At 51.8% G+C, this 18,845-nt stretch overlaps 6 protein-coding genes across 6 annotated transcripts; 2 read left to right on the forward strand and 4 right to left on the reverse strand.

The window, feature by feature from the left end:
- Positions 1 to 1,241: 1,241 nt before the first annotated feature.
- HETIRDRAFT_321470 (uncharacterized protein) lies at positions 1,242 to 1,605 on the forward strand (the record flags this gene model as incomplete). Its single annotated transcript, XM_009549855.1, has 2 exons — positions 1,242 to 1,332; positions 1,403 to 1,605. Coding segments are annotated over 2 exons (294 nt in total), but the record flags the coding sequence as incomplete, so codon positions are not given.
- Positions 1,606 to 2,870: 1,265 nt separating this feature from the next.
- HETIRDRAFT_386078 (uncharacterized protein) lies at positions 2,871 to 3,663 on the reverse strand. Its single transcript, XM_009549856.1, has 2 exons — positions 3,571 to 3,663; positions 2,871 to 3,515 (listed from the first exon to the last, which is right to left on the reverse strand). Exons 1-2 carry the CDS (start codon positions 3,652 to 3,654, stop codon positions 2,925 to 2,927), a joined length of 675 nt encoding a protein of 224 aa, XP_009548151.1. The 5' UTR covers positions 3,655 to 3,663; the 3' UTR covers positions 2,871 to 2,924.
- A 270-nt stretch (positions 3,664 to 3,933) lies between these two features.
- HETIRDRAFT_171893 (uncharacterized protein) lies at positions 3,934 to 4,492 on the reverse strand (the record flags this gene model as incomplete). The annotated part of the gene is made up of 2 exons (XM_009549857.1): positions 3,934 to 4,150; positions 4,419 to 4,492. 2 exons carry the CDS (start codon positions 4,490 to 4,492, stop codon positions 3,934 to 3,936), a joined length of 291 nt encoding a protein of 96 aa, XP_009548152.1.
- A 169-nt stretch (positions 4,493 to 4,661) lies between these two features.
- On the reverse strand, positions 4,662 to 5,737 carry HETIRDRAFT_435012 (uncharacterized protein). The gene is made up of 5 exons (XM_009549858.1): positions 5,647 to 5,737; positions 5,489 to 5,591; positions 5,377 to 5,437; positions 5,206 to 5,320; positions 4,662 to 5,149 (listed from the first exon to the last, which is right to left on the reverse strand). The coding sequence occupies exons 1-5, from the start codon at positions 5,689 to 5,691 to the stop codon at positions 4,922 to 4,924; spliced, it is 552 nt and encodes a 183-aa protein (XP_009548153.1). The 5' UTR covers positions 5,692 to 5,737; the 3' UTR covers positions 4,662 to 4,921.
- A 4,182-nt stretch (positions 5,738 to 9,919) lies between these two features.
- Positions 9,920 to 14,312, forward strand: HETIRDRAFT_124459 (uncharacterized protein; the record flags this gene model as incomplete). The annotated part of the gene is made up of 13 exons (XM_009549859.1): positions 9,920 to 10,228; positions 10,373 to 10,504; positions 10,564 to 10,725; positions 10,779 to 10,909; positions 10,965 to 11,103; positions 11,167 to 12,207; positions 12,266 to 12,371; positions 12,425 to 12,592; positions 12,644 to 13,300; positions 13,377 to 13,641; positions 13,699 to 13,892; positions 13,949 to 14,013; positions 14,070 to 14,312. 13 exons carry the CDS (start codon positions 9,920 to 9,922, stop codon positions 14,310 to 14,312), a joined length of 3,612 nt encoding a protein of 1,203 aa, XP_009548154.1.
- Positions 14,313 to 14,813: 501 nt separating this feature from the next.
- HETIRDRAFT_428078 (uncharacterized protein) lies at positions 14,814 to 16,246 on the reverse strand (the record flags this gene model as incomplete). Its single annotated transcript, XM_009549860.1, has 4 exons — positions 14,814 to 15,273; positions 15,456 to 15,928; positions 15,983 to 16,062; positions 16,111 to 16,246. 4 exons carry the CDS (start codon positions 16,244 to 16,246, stop codon positions 14,814 to 14,816), a joined length of 1,149 nt encoding a protein of 382 aa, XP_009548155.1.
- Between the last annotated feature and the right edge of the window lie 2,599 nt (positions 16,247 to 18,845).

Genomic DNA, 18,845 nt, shown 5'->3' on the forward strand with positions numbered 1-18,845 from the left:
GGTAACTACCTTTTCCTCTCCTGTGCTATGCATGCTGTGCCTCCAAGGGATAATAATTATTGAACGTTGATCATATCGGTTCCGAAGGCAAGAGATGACGCCCGGAGCCCCGTTCAACAGAGCACCACCTGACAGGGTGGAACTGGGCCATGAATGAGAGTTGTACCAAGACTGAGGAGAGGGAGAAACGGGAACGGAGGGGATCATGCCTAGGCCGAGGGGATGGTACTCAGTACGTTCGCGCGCTGGTCGGGCAGTCCTTGGTCGAACCCGATTTCTGTCCGTTACTGTCCTCCCATGAACGGCTGGTGAGAGCGGCACCGTCAGCGCGACCGTAGAAACGGTGCATCCTCATGCCGATCAAACCTTCCGTCTAAGAGCGTGCATGGGTCGATCATGGACCGTTGCCATCGCCTGACCAAAGACTTTCGGGAATTGCCTGATGTCATCGGGACACTGAGGCCATCATAGCCTTTGTCGGACCTGTATCGTAGAGGTGTAGATCAGGAAAGGTTGAGGTCGCCATTTCATGCAGAACGATTTGAGCGTCACACTGCTGCCGTTTGATTTCCGTGGGAGTCGAGTTGAACAGTCCCGTGTATCGACGGTCTGTTGATTCAAGGCCCGTGGATGTCACTATACCAGACAATCAGCCATGAGGTGTCCAGACAGAAGCGCCTAATCGCAATGTGCCCTTCATTGCGTGCAATACTCCATTGCGATGCGAGATGAATAGATCAGGGGTGTGAGCAGCAATTCAACCATGAGGACAAGGTGTCTGCAGCGATCTTGACCAAGGGGAACGGGAGGCGTCGGCTACGATCTAGGTTGACTGAAATTACCGAGATGGTGTGGCCTAAATGGAGGTCGAATGCAACCAACGCTGATACACAGAGTCATAAGGCAGATCAATCCCAGAACTCGAGGCATGGTATCTCCAACGACTTCTTTCGGTCAACTAGTGAAAGTATGTTTCTTCTCCGGAATACTTGTGAGGAGATTGCCTGCGAAGGAGCTTGCCAAAGATAAGCGCGTCCGCCGTCCGGCAGATGATGATTTGGGCGCTCCAAGTAGCGAAGCAAGTGTGAGAGTCAGGGGACCGAGGTGGCCGCGGTGCTTAGACAGCCTTGCCGAATATTTGATTACCTAATTCTTGGCGTTGGAGGGAGTGGCGGCAGAGCTGCAGAAGGCTGTAGAAAGCGCCTCTGCTTGCTGCCCAACCACGACGTCCTCCATCCATAATGGAGTCCCTCAATCTCAAGAACCTCGCTAACTCATTACCTACGTCCAACCTCGCAAACGCAGAGACCGACCTTTTGAACGATTTCAAAGGTACTTTTTTCTGGCACGACGTTGCTGAGCAGCTGTCAGTGGGCCATCGCTGATATGGAAATGTTCGCAGCCGCGGCTCTCAGTATAACAACGCTCTACCGCTCTTCTCGGACAACATCCAAGAAGGCGTACAATGCTGGATATGCGTCTGCATGCCAAGATCTGCTCCAGATGATCCAGCAGGCCGTGTCGGACTCGGAGTCAGAAGGCGGGAGTGGGATGCCGACGATCGAGAGGGTCATGGATTGGGTGGAGGCGAGGCTAGAGGCTATAAGGGCTCGTGAGGAAGAGGAGGAAGAGGATGAGGAGCGTGAGAGGGAGAAGGGACGAGCCGATCCCCTCAGCAGAGTCAAGAATGGCCATGGCCTGAACCGTGCGAACAGCGCCCCCGCCGCTCAGCACAAAGACGCTGTACGCTTTCCAATCCCGCCTCACAATTTCATACTAAATAATTATGGTGAACAGGCTCCTGCTACATTGACCTCGAAAGCATCGCGCCCGATTCCCATACAATCTACCCCATCATCTCCAACGATGAGCTCAGTCCGGCCACCACCCGCCACCGTCCCGCGCCTTCCCAAATCGCGACTCTCCAACACACATCCCAAGGACCCACCAGTGCCCAGCGTGTCCTTTTCTAACTCACCATCAGTTGCCGCCACCACGATGATGCTAGCGTCCGCCGAGCCCATCTTCGCATTCCGACCCTCTAATCCCTCTTCATCAGGCTTCTCAGGCCCCGCTATGATCGAATCGAGGCCCGTCAGCCTCGACAACCCTATGAACGTCTCCGCAGGCGTCAAGCGGAGACACGCGATGATGATGATGCTAGACTCCACACCGTCTGCTGCGGATGGCGCGGGGCTACCCAGTATCAACGCCCCGCTCCTTGGGTCCACCGCAGGATCGAGCAGGCGCAGAACAAAGAGTACGAGGGGTACTAGTGCCCAGGCGCAGAACCAGAACCAGGGCGTGGAGGCGATGGAAATAGAAGAAGATGGGCGGGAGCGCAAACGCGTGGCTCGTCGATGACGAATATGTGTATCAGGTGAGCACTACCCGCTTCTACATAAACCTTTTTACTTGCCAAGTCTGACGCAGCTTCATTGGCCAATGCAGTAGAAAGAATGATGTGTTTTGATGATATCATGTCGATTGTGTCCTTGCATACGCGGGTTTGGCGTCACTTGCTTACCATCCTTCCAATCCTGTACCAACCCAACACGCTCGTTTTCCCCTCACGTTTTTCTTCCTTTTGCTTCCGCAATTTCACGATGTTCCTCAATTCATGAATTCTATCTTATTCTAAATCGTTATTGTGCCGTCATCCTTTGTTTTTCACCTCTTCTACCCTCAACGATCCTCATCAGGCTAGATACATTTTTTCCTTAGCCTGCGGGGCTTCCAACAGGCATCATCGGTGTATCCTTATGTGCAGTAAGCTTGGCCAAGTTCACTAAGATAATCCATCCATATTTCCAATATGCGGTCGTTGTGCTTCAGATCTCGATTACGGCTTCGCTGACGGCCTAGGATATGATGGGTAAAGCGCTAATACTATGGTAGGCAGATGCGACTTCGGGATCTTTACATTAGAGAGAAGACAGCAACGAGGAGAACTGCTCTTCTTTCCCGGCGAAGACCAGATAAACACACCACATATCCATCTCCCACTGCTTGATCTCCTCGCTCTGCCTCCTCTCGTCCAAAAGCCGTTCTGCCCTGTTATTCGCATAGCCCCGCCACACATGCATCGTTCGCAGGGTCACGAGTAGCACGAGAGTCCCAAACACCCGCGGGTCCACTAGCGCGGTGCCGACGACGCACCCGATGAAGATCCACACGTGCGGGACGGCGTAGTTGCCGTAGTACGCGATGCGGTCGAGCGGCGATGTCGGAACGGGCGCGTAGCCCTTCTCGAAGACGAGGGATGGTAGGCTTTCGGGGTACATCAGGAGCGCGCCCCCGACCATGGCTGTCCAGATCGGGAAGAAGAGCGTGTGGAGGCACTCTTCTAGGGAGTTGAAGGCAAAGGGCACTGTGTATGTCTGCTCGCGGGGTCGCGTCGACATTCGCGATTGCGGACGCAATGGTGGCGTTTGCCTGGGCGACGTGCGCATGCCACTGTCGCCCGAGTCGTCGTCGAACCCGTAAATACGGTCCGATCCGGCCAGGTTCAGATACTAGGCGAGTAGGTCAGGTTGCGAGACGTGAATTCAGCCCAGGAGAGACATGTACCTCGACTTCTGAGACAACTGCACAGACTGTCTCGACGTACTCTATCACGTTGCCGTCTAACACTTCGATTGGGATGTTACGCATGTAGGACACATTGTTCTGGGAGTAGAACAGGTCAGCAAAGTGTGCGATCAACGGGGAAGAGCGTCGACTCACAGCGTCTTCGCCATTCTCTGGAGCGATGCGATTCTTGAAGTTTGTGGATTTCTACGGTCCGGACCATCAGCCTGTTTTCAAACGAGCCTGTTCCAGAACAAGGCTGACATACTTTCTTGAGCAGCTGTGTAACCCTCTTGGCTGCATTCCGCGCCTTGTGTGCCGCCCGCGACAATGTACCAGTTTTGTGCATCGACGTGTCCGCATCTAGCGGACATGCCCCGCCGTCTTGTACAATGAGGAAGTTATGCTGCACGAGGAGAGGGATGTCCGACCCGACTGGAAGGGCACCGTCGGTGGCCCGATGAGAGTCCTTTGGCCGGCTTTCGTCGGGAGTGAGTGGGGCGGAGGACGGCGGGGTGCTATCTGGGGAGCCGGACTCAGACGCGATGGTCTCTGGGGGTGACTCTGAGGATAACGTGACCTGGAGAAGGGATGATGATGAGGACACCGGGCAGATGCGATCGGCTAACTGACCAAGGAGCAAGAACGATTCATTTGGGGATTGTCAATCATTAGTGGTATGGGATGGTAGTCAAAGGAGAGGGATAGGTGCAAGACATGACCGCGTCAAACAAGAATTTATGAGCACCAAGGAGATTTGAACTGGCCGTCCAGATTGAAAGTTGCGGCTCAAGGCGGGAATAGCGTGACACGCTCTTGATTTTCATGACGATGATCAGAGAGCGCACATTGAGGAGTGCAATACGCGAGGTGCTACAATCTGAGAAATATAGGATATCCTGTGACACGGCTCAGTGCACATCGACGACGACGGATGCATAGCCAACGCTGGTAGTACAGAAGCGTCGTCGCCGGAGATTTTACCTGAACGGACGTCAGTGAGAATGACGTTTACGAAAACGAACCTTGGGAGAGATGCGAGTCCAAACGAGAAATTTGAAGTTGACATAGGTTTGAGAAAGACCTAGATTAGTTGGCCGGACGCGCCGGGCCGGAAGAGTAAAATAAGAAGTGGAGTACACCGTACCACCAAAGTCTAGCAACAGCTTTCATGTTTCGAGATAAGCAAGTAAAGACAGGTCCAGGGCTTATAAATACAATGGCTAATGATCCAGCTCGCAAGGTCCAGAAATAAGCCAGCACTATACACGCCTAGCAAATAATCAAACAGTCGCCGCGTAGGTCACCAAAACGAAAATGTGTATGGCATCCAACGCGTCCAGCGCATCGTTCATGCATGACTCTGACGCATGTCAGTCGCCGTGTAGACAGTGCTATCCCGGGGATACGACCGTCCATGGAGAGGGGATCCGAATGCGTCGTTCTTCACACAGTGGATCAAGCTCAGGACGATGAGGAAAAGCAGAGAGATCCAGCCGAGCCAGGCAAAAGCAACGAGGGCCGAGAGAATGCGGCATGGTTGGTATTGTTGGCACCAGCCTAGGTCGCCCCAGAACGACTACGCAAGAGACATGTTAATGACAGAGAAGCTCTTGAGAGTGAGCGTCGGCATACTGTAGAGATTGCAGCGCCCACGATCCATAGAAGGAACAAGATGGCATTGCCAAGAAGCTCTCCGGCAAATGTGTTCAAGATCCCTTCCTGTCTTCCTTTCGCTATACTGAGGGCACTGTGAAGCGATTCAGTTGGGTTTCTCGGAGGAACATCATAAGATGGGCGACGAACATATGCGGTGCCCAAAGTATTGTCAAGATGGTTGTTACTAACAGCTCAGCGACAATGGGGTCTGTCACATATGTCAGAGTCTGATAACTGACTTAGTGAAGATGCTACCAACCGTAGAACGACCTTCCATGGTTCAGAGGATCGCGAGGCGCAAGGTGCGTAGTATAGTGTATTCGTGCTGCCGTGAGACCCAAAAGTACAACCGAGAAAACCCACTATGACGACGACGATGAGTTTGTATCAGTGCATGTGGATTGTCAAATCGCTTACCAGGGCGCAGTACAAGAAGATTCGAAGAGGGGGAAGAAAAGCCATTGCAACTGGTAATCAAGGGATGGGTTGGCAGAAAGCAGGTGTATGTGGGGACGATGCATGACGGAGGGCGTAGTCTTTATAGCGAGGGCCGAGCTCCATGGTGATGGCAGCAGTCGTGCAACAAGGCAGCTGAGGGTCTTCCAAACTCAATGGGTCCGAAATGATGGTGCCCACGTGCGGACACCATTATGTCCTCCTTTGGTTTACCCAACCCTTACCAACCCTCCACGCGTTTGCCTCCTGCCCGTTCCATGTCTCGGATCTATTCTGTCTACTGCCTGTTGATTCGCGCAAATTATTAGACACTCGAGAGGCGATGACTCTTTCACAGAACCGGTCTTCGTGCGCACACCAGACGTTCCTTCGCGATGTCTGGCACTGCCCGTGGAGAGCTCCTGACGTCAACTCCGTGGGCTTTTACTCGCATCAAGGTACGGATCAGTGTAGGAAAGCTGTATGTTATTTCGGACGCGGCATCGTGGTGCGTTCGTGTTCGCTCGAAAAGGATCGATTCGCTCCTCTTGAACGAGTCCCCGGTACCTTGCGCCATATTCGTCGCTTCTACCGCAGTCGTCGTCTGAACAGTGATCGCTGCCCTCTATATTTAGGAGCTATTTACAGAATCTTCAGCGTGGTGTTCATATCGATTCCTCCGGACTTGCTCCATGTATGATGCGGGTCCGGCTTCTGGCAGGACTCTGTCCTGGCTGCGAACATGCCAAGTTACCAACTTCGTAACGCGCATGTTATCTTGTGATTCGGACTAAGGCTCCTTCATGTAACTTTAGAAATCAGGATTGAATGAGCAGGTAAGAATTAGGCTGGTTCACTGCTGCAGTGCTGGTTCGATAATCACTTGTGGAGAGCATAATCGCGTCACACTGATGGTGCTAACAAGGCACACATAATTAAGACACCATAGCCAAGTGGTTACGGCGACAGATTCGAATGCTTACAGCATGATATCTGTTGGGCTCTGCCCGCGTAGGTTCAAATCCTGCTGGTGTCGTATACATGTATGTGTCAACTTTTGTTTTTCCATATCAAACCACTTATGGATTCCGATAGCAGGAGGTATGTGAGAGACAGAGTGACAACGATATTATAGCTGCACATCTGTCTAACATCTACACAGTCCTTGTTGTTTGACTTATAAATCCTGTGGGCAAAAGAATAAAGGTCTTTGATGTCACAATAGTATCATATTCAATCCTTCAGCCTTTTCCGGACCCCCATCCACAGGATTCTTATGGAGACTGTGCAGAAACGCTGCTTTTGTCTACGACAGATGCCGATCTCTGCTCCATACTCAACAATTAGGCCACAAAAATACCTCTGGGTATATCGGTTAGTACACGCGCCTGTCACGCGCGAAAGCGGGGTTCGACTTCCCGCCAGAGAGCGCATTGCCATTCGACCAGTTTTTACATTCATTTTTGCACATGATACATGGATTGAGAGACGCAGCATTTTTGGATTTGGGCGTTCTAAGATGATTGTGCTCCTGGCCGCACTCACCCGGAGCCGATTTCTTCTTGAGACCACATGCGATACCACGTCGCTGATTTCGTCAAACCTGGTCAGATTCAGCGATGTGGTTGCAATTGCTTTTGCACGAAATTGACTATCGATGGTTAGAGGCTTAGATGACGGTTTTGATCACGGGTCTCGGCAACCTCTCTCGCGAGCCGTCAAAACGAGTTCCCAGATTCCGTAGCGTAAGCAAGATGGACATGGATGGAATCCCAGGTGCTAAAAACCCAATCACTTGCATAAGGGTACATCATATGTAAGGCTCGCCTCGGCAGAGGCTGAATATGCCTCCAAGATGCTATGAGTATTCGTTACCACTTTCGTCTCGGCGGCAACATCCACTGAGCTGTGTCAACCACGTAGCAATAAGCGGTCGACTGTGCGCAGTAAGTTGCCGCGCGCAACACGGATACTGTGATAGCCGCCTCAGTTCACTGTTCATAAGAATCTCATACACCCCAATTGCATTGAAGGTCGCTATGATGGCAACTGGATGTTTCAACCGTTCAGCGTGACAGAGGGTATAGCCATCCCGCGGTTCGGCGCCTCCGGATGTTGATTGCGAAAGGACGAGGATTCGTGAAGTCAATACAATGGATGGAGTCAAAGGCAGAATACGCCGTAGTATCAGTGACAACACTCCACAAGTAGTAGACTGGGTTTCGTGTACCGCAGGGCTCCTGTTCCACAAATATATAGGTATCATTAAAATAAATGAAGCATGGATAGTAGGTCAATTGTGTGCATACCAGTCGCCATATTTGTCGCATCTGTTGGCTCGAGCGCCGCTATGAAGCACTGAAGAGAGGAACGGGCGACTACACCAACTGTCCATGTATTCCTTCAAAATTGAGGGCTCCACATGAATGGAGTCTAGTGACACCAGAGAATGTGAAGAAGTACGTAGGATGGTATCGGTACCGACCTATTTCATTACCTGCACCATCCTTTCACAGGGATCAGGCGGTACACAGAACCTCACATTTCTGGACCATAGTATTGATTGGACAATATGATTACGCAGTGTCCCCGACCACGACGCTATGTGGTGCACAGTCGGAGCAATCGAGCTCGGCGTAGCGCGGATCGCAGAGTAAGGATATCGGACGTGCGCAGGGTTGACCGACGTGATATCGGAGTTGAGTGAAGGCAGAGGTGACACGAAATTTGCGAGCCAAAGAACGAGAATGGGTGGCACAACAGACCAAGGAATGGAGCCTTACTGCCAACAGGCGATTACTGGAAGGCATGAACCGACACCATACATCAATTCCAGCTCGATTTACTCTGTTGTAGCGGTGCTAGTGCATTCTCTGTCGTCATTGTCTCCGCCTCTTTCCTGTCGAGGGGACTGCCATCGGACATAAAGGGGTGTCTACCACCTGTGGACTCGGTGACGATTTGCACAACTTGTGGATACACAGCACAGGGTGTGAGGCTCGCTTTCCAATGAGCAGTTGTGGTTCTATATTCAATCTGCGCAACCGTCTCAGCTAGTCAAGAGACAGATCAGGAGGGGTCGGGCTTTCCAAGGCGTCAGCGGCTCCGCATAGCGGGGCTTTCGGCCATGGCCGACGGACGAACTTGTCAATAGAAGCCCTCAAGATGTCAAATGCGATGCAAATGGAGAATGGGGAGGAGTGAGTGCGCGAGATGGCGCCGTTGACAGTGACGGGAATTGGAGACCTATATGCAACTTGCAAGCTGCGGCCCCACTGCTGAGTGCCGCAAAATGGTTCCATCGGCCAGACTGCCAAAAGCGGACTGAAGGGTCTCAATCAGGACATGCCGACGTCGCCGTTTGATGCCGTCGCGGAGGAAAAACTGGGCTGAGAGACCGGTCGTCGAATTGCTTGATGGAATGATGAAATCATTCTGAACGTCAGCGTCGAACATCCGTGGTCGATGTTCTGTCATGTTGCGAGCGATGTGACTGTGGGGCTTTGTGAGGGTGATGCGGGAAAACCAGAAAGACACGATCCAGCTCGATCCAGTGTGAGGCCTGCGAGGGGTGTTTTTTTCTAGGTACCATCTGGTGTCGTTGCCGAGAGTTTATCGGATGACGTCTTGGAAGTCAACGGCAAACGGGGATAGTTCTAGTCGAGGATACGGTGCTCTTGACTGGCCGAATGGTTGGGCAGCACCAATTGAATCCACTCACGCTGTCCATACTCTCATCCACTGTTTTGACAAAATAAATGGCAAAACAGAAGAAGACCGACTCGACACATGAAACCATCGATCAACAGTGATCCTCTAGAGACGAGGACGAGCGCCCAGAGGTGACGTGGCGGCCCCTGCCATAAGAAGTGAGCCTTGTGAAAGGCCTCACCTCGTCTCCATTATCCACGTCCTCGTTCCATTTGACCGAGGACAAGGGCGCCAAAGAGCCGCAGCAGAACGAGTCAAACGTCTGGTTCCGTGTTGCCGCGGTGAGCTTGCACCAAAAACACAGTTCCCACGCCCTCCATCGAATATCCCATAGCCATTTTACCAGCAAAGTAACCTCCACAGCGTAGCCAGTGGCTATATCACTCAGTGAGCAATCCGGTGTATTGCGATTTAGATGTAGTAAGCTCTATCACCTGTCGTATTAGGTCAGTCATGAGCTTGTTTCTGAATCCTATGCAGTACATATAAAGCTGCGACGAAGTGCTGACGTTCTCCTCCATCAACTCTTTTAGATACCACTCAGATGACACCCAAGTCACCTTCTCTTGCAGCCCCAGGCTCTCCTGGAGGAAAATCTGCTCCATCGCCCCCGTTGGCGACCCACGCGAACTCCTCAGATTCTACATCCACCGTCCGAGTCTCATCGCCCCTCAATCCAGCTCGTCCACACTCCGGCTCTCCCCACACGAGTCCCAAGCAGAGAGCCCTCCCTCTTCCATCTATCACGACCCCACCGCAAGCCGCTGGTCATACGCGTGCACAGTCTCAATCGGCCGCAGCCATCACTGCGCTTCCGGTCGACATTCCTCTAGCGCGCGTCGCCTCAAGTCCGGTGCCCACCACCTTATCCTCTTCTTTGTCTACCATTGCGTCTGGTTTTCCGGCCAGCTCCTTTCGTTCTCGCTCCGTCTCTACCTCACGATCCCGTGGCCCCTCACCGTCACGTGACGATCTCACTCTGCGCAAGCCAATCAAGGATGGAGCCACTTCGCCAGCATCGACCTGGTGGAACCGCAAAGTTCACGCCCCTCGGCCGTGGCAGGAGAGTGCTAAGAAGAAGAAGACTGTCCCGGCTGAACAAACAGAGGGGTACGCTCATACACGACAAGTGGGTTATTCTTCCGCACCATACATTATTATTATTGATACAACGTGGATTAAATATAGCGCGTCATTGAAGCTACTGCTTCTGTCTTGGGTGTAGCAGCTAAGGTCGCACACGAAGGCCTTTTCATCGGAGTCGATTTGCTCCGCTTTTCGCCTATCCCAGGACTCGAGATCGCAGGCGTCGTCCTGTTGAACATCTGGGATGCACTAGAACTGGTGGACGTGAGTTTTCGAGAACATCTAAGCTCAAGGCGTGCAATTCACATCCTGCTTAGATGAACAGATTGGCCTGCTTGCGTCTGACGGAGCGTTGCGCAGATATCTTACTATCTGTACGACAAGAAATTCTGGATGCCGGAAATGCCGTCAGCAATGAGCTCCAAGCTCCCATCGCCTCGCTAAATGAGTGAGTTCGCAGTCAATAGACTCATGACAGTCCCATTGACCGAGCCATTGTGCAGGTCGTTCAATGATGTGTTCGCGTTTCTACAGAAGCAAGCACACCGGTCGTTCCTCCACCGTTACCTCAAGAGGGACGAGATTTTGCGTAGCATCGCCGCCTGCGATGCAAGATTGAGCGATGCACTCGGGCAATTCGGAGTATGTCAATCCTATTTAAAAGTTTTGTTTCGTGGTGCTTACTACTTGTCAATCAAACCTTAGATGTCAATCCAAATCCGAACTCTGAAGCTGGTCCAGGCGAATGAAGCTCATCGAGCAAAGGAGCAGGCTGCGCTGATTGAATCAATCAACCTCGGCCTCCGATTGTCTCAGCCCCAGCTCACAATTCCCGAACCGCTTTCTTCCCCTCCAATCGGGGACGCCACACAAATCCGCGCGATCCTGCACGACATACATCAGCAGCAGAATGAGCGCGACTTGACCCGCGATATCGTGGACCTGCGCCAGCTGATGCGCACCGCACTGCAGACCAACAGCGACGCGGAGATGATCGAGGTGCTCCAGGTCGGGCGAGACGAGATGCCCGAGGCGATCAAGACGCTCCAACGCGCGCTTGAGCGGGAGGTTGAGCGGGAGATGCTAGGGGAGTCGGAGGCCTCCGCGATGCAGGCCTCACCTGGTGGCGAATCGCTGTACCGCTCGCGAGGTAGGCTCCCTGGGCGCTCACGGGCGGCCACGGTGTCAGCCGCGGCGGATGGGGGTGTGCGGGTGTTCGGGACGATGGTGACCACAGACAGCGAGAGTGGGAGCAGCGAGACGTCGGCACGCCCGCGAGATACTCTTGACCGAGAGTTCATGGAGAGCGGGATCGATGCATTGCGGCGGCTGAGCCAAGGCCAAGAGGTTTCGCTCCCCAGCTGGACCATCACGCGATACGAGATCGATCTGGAGGAGAAGATTGGGATTGGGTTCTTCAGCGACGTATATAAGGGCAAATGGAGAGAGCACACCGTCGCGATCAAGGCCCTCGCGGAGACAACGCCGCGGAAGCTATTTGTGCACGAGATTGGCATTTGGAAGACACTCATGCACCCAAACGTCTTGGAATTATTGGGTGCTTCGTCGGCCACTGGGGACCCGCCTTACTTCCTGGTGTCGCCATACTACAGTAATGGGAGTTTGGTCAAATACCTCAAGGGCCTGCCAGACATCGCTCCAGTTGACTTTCTCAAAATGATTCATGAAGTGGCGAAGGGGATGGAGTACCTGCATGAGCAGGGAGTTCTGCATGGTGATCTCAAGGCAGGTTCATGATTTATCTATTCCATGATAGCCTGTTGATGACCTTCGGCATCGACAGGGTACAAACGTACTGGTCGATGATCGTTTGCATTGCGTCATATCTGATTTCGGCCAGAGCGACATGAAGTCTGAAGCATGCAGGCTTAGTGGCTCCCCTCTTCCCCGTAAGCTCCGGATGTCCTTGTTCATGTTCTTCAAGCTAACTGCCACCTCATAGACGGGACTTTGCGCTGGCAAGCTCCGGAGATGATGTCAGGAGCTCAAGCTGCTCTCACTCCTGAAATAGATGTTTATGCATTTGCAATGGTGTGCGTCGAAATCTTGACAAGGGGAAGTCTACCATGGCCTATGATGGATGACGATGCAGTGAAGCGGTTTGTGCTAGGTATGTTCAACTGTAGTTAATCTGCTTTGCCTGATCACAACATGTTTCCAGTCGATAATATTCGCCCTTCACTGCCTCTCACTCGTTTGAGCAACAGCCCGTTAACCAACATCATTCACGCCGCGTGGGATGCCAACCCACTTCGCCGTCCTTCTTTCAAGCGGATCTCACAAGATCTCGAGAAGCTGAGAGTCGAGACAGGATATAGTGTCGTGGAATCGCCCAGACCACCAAGATTTGTAGATCAGTGGGCGGACAGTCCCACCCGAGCCTCACCTGATATGCGCCCCATTCCGTTACCTGGCTTCCCCCGTGAGTCGCCGTCTCTTCCGTTCCTGACATGTATGAAGAAACTAAGATCGCCGTTCCCAGCCAAGGACGACTTGGAAGTAGGGGCCTCAAGTTCGCCGGCCGTATCTGATACCACATTGGAGACGGCGAGAGGCCGTTCACTGTCTCCCATTCCTGGACTCGGACTTACTCACGAGCGTCCGCTCGATGACCCAACCCATGTATTGCAACCTAGAGGATCCAGAGCCAGCACGATATCTCTCCCTGATACCACCCCTGACGAGAGTGCATCCGAAACAAGCCAGATAATCCCTTATACGGGATATGACTCTCCGCCACTGGCAGATGAGGTGACCGCTCATGCTCGCGATGAGAGAAGGTACAGAATGCTCTTGCAGCATGAGTACCACACATCTTGTACGTGTACCACGTACACTCACCCCCCTGCGGCGTGTCAGAGTTGTCAGGGTCTGACGGAATGTTTCCGATCCAGTGACGTTACCCTTATGGTCACCCGCTCCTGTTGAGCTTGGTGCTGTTGGGTACTTATCTCGTCCCGCGGGGGCTTTCATTACCTTGTTCAACTCGTTCGATCCCTCGAAAACCTCCGATGGACTTGCTAACTCGTTACCGAATCTATCCGATTTTGGCAAGGTGACACACCGCAGCCAGCGACAGGACAAACGAAATCCTGCTCAAAGGGGGATGGACTATCTTCAGAACCTCCTTGCGAGAAAAAATCGAGATGCATCTACTCCGTGAGTTCCCTTCTTGACTTATATCGGTGCTGAGGTGTTGACCTTATACGCTCCTAGGCCGGTGGTAGGCCGCACACAATCATTTCAGCTGCGGATGGGCCACAAGGTTGCCTATCTGTATGCCGAGTCCACTGTGTACAGGTATGTGGAGGACCTTGGTGTGCCGAAGCAGTGGTTTCAGGCGACCATCGACCGTGTTCTTGAGCTATACGGTCGGGAGCACAAGATCAGTAAAGAGGACGTCTTTCTCGGCGAGTTCCCGTGTGTTTTTAACTATCTGGCTGAATTGAACCAATTTGACCAACAGTGATCGGCACGCTAGACGTACCAGACTATGCATTGTTCGTAAGCCATAGCCATCCCGATGGGCAGGTCAGGGACATTAGCGCTTCTGAAATTTGGCTTCAATTAACCCCTTTGTGCCGCAGGTCAACTTCAATGTATACACGGGCGTAAAGCCGGGACAGGAGTGGGGCGCATTCTCGACTACTATGGCTGACCTGTCTTCGTCAATGCTGGGGGGGCCGTTGTATCACGAGGAAATGGTCGGCAATCCCCTTTCCGCAAGTAATATTTCCCGGGTGAAAGAATCGTCCTCAAGCCCCTGGGATTCTGTTCTATTGGCTCGGCTCAGATTCAAGACTGATGCTGCGGAGCCAACGTCCTTATGATTTGAACTCAAATCAAATTACTGCATCCCTGTCTTGATCATCGCATCGCTTCTGCTTTATTTGCTATCCTTTCTTGTTCATGTACCCACACCAGCTTTCGTACCACCTGGACAATGATCCCCATATCATTCTTGTAGCTTAGCGCCATCGAGCAGGGAATAACCGGCAACGACATGCCCTGTATCTTTATGAACCACAAAATAGGACTTTTGACTTCGATCTCCTGCGAATCTATATGGTATTCATTCGTGAAGTCGAAGGGAGATGAATTTGTCGCCACGCTGCAGGTGATATATGTATAGAGAGCTCACGGAGTCCGGTCATGTTTTCAGCGTCTGACACATTTATTCGAGGTACACTCTTGACTAGTTACGAAGATGTGTTATAAATAGCACCGTTCCCACTCCTCCTCAAGATAATAGTATAATTTTGGAAAGAAGACTCATATATGTATGTACACCTCGCAGACACAAATACACGGAAGAAACATAGCGGAAGAGGTTAGAATGGCTGCTCAGCCAACAGCTCGTTCACTTTGACGACTAACTCGTCTGCGCTTTTCAGCTCAGCGACAAAGTACCCCTTGGAGCCAAGAACCCCTTTGCTCCTGATGACTTGTTCGATGCGATCGTACGCAGCTTCATTTCCCGTCCGCAGAACTTGACAGGAAAAGTCGCGCTTTTTGTTGTATATGAGAAGCGATTGTAACAGGGCAACTGCAGGTGGACCAGCGGGACCATAAGGAACCTGGACTTTAATGACAGCCTTTTTAGGATAGCTCGTCGGTTGCTGAGAGAAACGCTGTTGCTTCGCGGAAGGCGTCTCGGTAGGATATCCCAGCAAGCTACGAGTCACCGCTGCGGTGGGCATAAGATTTCCATAACCGCCGTAGGTAGGTTTCAAAGTCACGGTGTTCACAAGCGTGAAGGGCTTGCAAGTAGTCTTGTGCGTCTTCCAATGGCTGCCTAGTTGAGAAAATCAAGAATATCGTATCAGCGTCCAAGCTCATACAATGAACCTTGGATAAGTGTACGTTGGCAATCTTTTGAGCAATATCGAGCTGAGCGGCATGCCACGCAGGACATCAGTTTCGTGTTCGCATGGCCGCAAAAGTCACATTTCTTCTGCTCCATGGGTGCTTACTCTCCTGTTCTTCGCCTAAGCCACTTAGTAACGGTGGCCGTAACCTCCGGACCACAAGAAATGAAAAGCTGTTCAGGCTTCATGCCGTCTGCGTCTGGTATAGTCATGTCGGCACCGAATTCCATCAGCACTTCCACTGCTTCCGTCTGTCCTGCCATGAGGGCTCCCATGATAGGCGGACTGCCATAGATGTTCACATAGTTGACTCGAGCTCCATTCTCCAACAAAATTCGGGCAATGTCCGGACGGCTGAGATTCATCGTCACATGATGAAGAGCGGTGTACTGGCAGATATCTGGGACATCGGGAGGACAACCCCTGGATAAGAGAAACTTGAGCGTCTCCGCATGAAGCCCGGAGCCGGGGGGTGCGGATTGCAACCGTTGTGCTCCGACGATGACAAGTGTAGCATAACCAAATTTGAACGGGGTTTCGATCCCGTTCAGGGGCGGGTGATCTCCAGATGACACGGCCTTTGAGATACAAACGAATTAGAACTGTTTGAGCTGGATCCAAAAGCAACTGACACTTATAACAGCTTGAAGGCTTCCTGTGAAGCAATCCCGGGCAAAAGGATTAAGCCTGGCCATGGAGAAGCCCCCAAATTCTAGGGAGACAAATTAATTCATGCAACGGCAGAGTTCGAAACACACACTTTCAGAGTATAGGTCCATAAGTTCCTGTCCCCCTTCGTCGGATCTGAGCTTCCCAGGCTTCGAGATTAAATGAAGCATTCGGGGCGTGATGGCGAAGCCGCCATCACCAGTTCCTGAAGACGCATAACCAGACATTCTGCTCCTTTCGAAATGCCTGAGCCCGGTGTGGATGTCTTAAATACAAAACAAGAGGTCTATGGCGTACCACTTTATCGCAAGTCGGGATTGAACGTATTGGACGCTTTCCGGAACTGGTGGCTCAGCCAGAGCCACCGTGGGAGAAGCTGACATGCCAGATAAAAGAAAAGTGTGTCGGAATCTCCCCTTGATTCCCCCCTCTTAATTCACGTTCAATAGCGAGCTATCAGTCGCATATCTCCCTGAACGCATCAATGGATGCTGTAGGAATGGGAAATAGTTTCGCTTCGATGGAAGATGGCTTATCTGTCGCTCATACTTCTGATTTCTATCGCTTCGCACGGTGCTGGCATACCTTTGGTAACCTCCCGTTTGCGCCATATGCGTCTCTGGGCACAAACGAGGGCACTACCTCAAGGTGCCAGTTCAGATCTCACTCGCTGTACCCGACAGACAATTTCGCTTACGGCGTCCTCACCTCGCAGCACCTAAAGTACGTCATTGCAGGTCCCATGGTCACTTTCCCTTTGGTCTTTTCGCAGGTCTCGAATCATGCGTGCTGAGACTTCATATTCTTTTTGTGACACTGTGTAATAGATCCTCGTGAAGGGAAGACCACCGTGGCTATACGTGTGCATCCTCATACACAAGTGGCTCAGTTTCTGAAGCCATTGCAAGCCCGGCGCAAGGTGTGATCTTGTGGATACTGACATCTCCGGCGTAGTTGATCTTCCAACAACGTATACACTATTCTTGTCGGCACCGGTCGCTCTTCCCTCATAAGACCCATTTTTGCGCAATCAACGGATATGTGTTTCTAGTTTGGAGTGGTGTGTTCTCACAGTGTCTGTCTTCTAAACTCCCCTTGACACCAGGATGATACGCTGAGCTGATTGCAGATTGGATGAACTTTAGAACCTGTGTGAATGGTGGGCCAGAGCTTCATTAAGTGTTACATGTATCACTGATATATATGCACCTCAGACACACTAATAAGGCGGTGCTCGATCGAGGGAGGTTCTCAAACACGCTTGGGGGTCCGGTGCACGGCGCGGGATTGTCGTTTCATCACGACGCTTTGGTTATGGGCCAGGCCAGACACAATGTCATACTCTTCGCCACTTCTTTAGTCTGGATGATCCTCGGACATTTTTCCCAACGCGATTCGCTGGTCCACTCTCAGAAGCGAGACAGCACGCCGGGAGCAGACCGCAGTGAGTATTTCAAGGTAATAAGACATCTTCATGGTCTAATGCACACCTCGTCACGGTTGTCATGCTTCCAAAGTGGTCTACATACACAGGACGGAACTCGGCATGCCGTTCACAGCACAATGAGCAAAAGAAGGTTCCGGGCCGAATCAAGCTTGTTCTCCTCCACTCTTCTTCCCATTTCCCTCCTTATGGATGTCCGTTGTGTTTGTTTTGATGAGAAGGCTTCGCAGCATTCACTGGCAGTGCCGACGGCGTTCACACTGACATCGCTCGAAGTTATTTAATTACATAACGTGACTTCCTCAAGGTCTACCGTTCCCTTGGTCCCTCAAGAATCACATTATTTTATTCAGTTCTCCGCGGCGAAGGGGGTTGGGGTATGCTTTTGGTGAGAAAAACTTAGATCTTTTCTGTCATTGTCCCGCTGGCAGACTGATAGAGTGCCTTACGATAGCAAGCAATGTATTCGGTGAAGCAGATCGTCATCTAGCATCCGCTCTAGGCCTCTAATCCGAGCGTTTCCCGTGCCTGTGATCGATGGTATCGGTTTCCCAATCTGCTCTGCGGGTTCAGGATAGCCCTGACGTCCTTGCGAAGCTTACAGCAGGAAACTAGGTTTATCATTATTAGAAAGAAGAGGTCCTGGTTTTGTTCTAGCCTCACAAGCGCACGGAGAGGGTTTCCTCATGCTTGTTGCCCTCATGTCCTCGTCTACGAGAATACCTCATCCATGTGTATGTTGTTCTGAGTGGCTTGGGCCTTGCTCGCGGTCCGAGCTCATATCTTTACGGAAGACCCAGATCGTCATCAGTCAGCTGTTGCTATTCCTCGAATCGACCTTCCAAACATTACTCACAGGTTGATGCTCGCACTGGGCAAAGACACGACCACCTTACCTAACAGATGCCATAGAAGTAATGAAGTCATTCCAGAAGCATGGTCTCGAGCGGGATCTCCGCTCTGTTTTACACGAGCCTAAAATGTAGGCTCGTATCCGGAGACAGAGGCGTGGCTTTCGTTGCGCCAGTGTGACTGTCAGGAAGAGATTCTTTACGACCATGTTCTGCCGGGCCTTCAAGGGATGCCGGCTTTCCGAAGTCGAACCTGTGAGTTTTTTGCATATTTGTCTCATGTACTAGCATGAGAAAAAATCAGGATATATCACTGATCGGGTCATGTCCCATAGATGCGATTAGCTGGACTTCGTTATGGCGTGCTGCTATCCTTCGTTGGAAAGTCGTGGGAAGGGCAGCATGAACTCGTAGTGTCTGATTGTTTACGATCGTCGTCACGATCTTATAGACAGAAGGTAACGGGACGTCATATCAGTGTCGTTGCACCCGAGGACTGGACATAATCCGAACTGCCCATCTGTTTTCTCA

The sequence above is a fragment of the Heterobasidion irregulare genome (genome assembly GCF_000320585.1).
Source record: "Heterobasidion irregulare TC 32-1 unplaced genomic scaffold scaffold_07, whole genome shotgun sequence".
NCBI lineage: Eukaryota > Fungi > Basidiomycota > Agaricomycetes > Russulales > Bondarzewiaceae > Heterobasidion > Heterobasidion irregulare.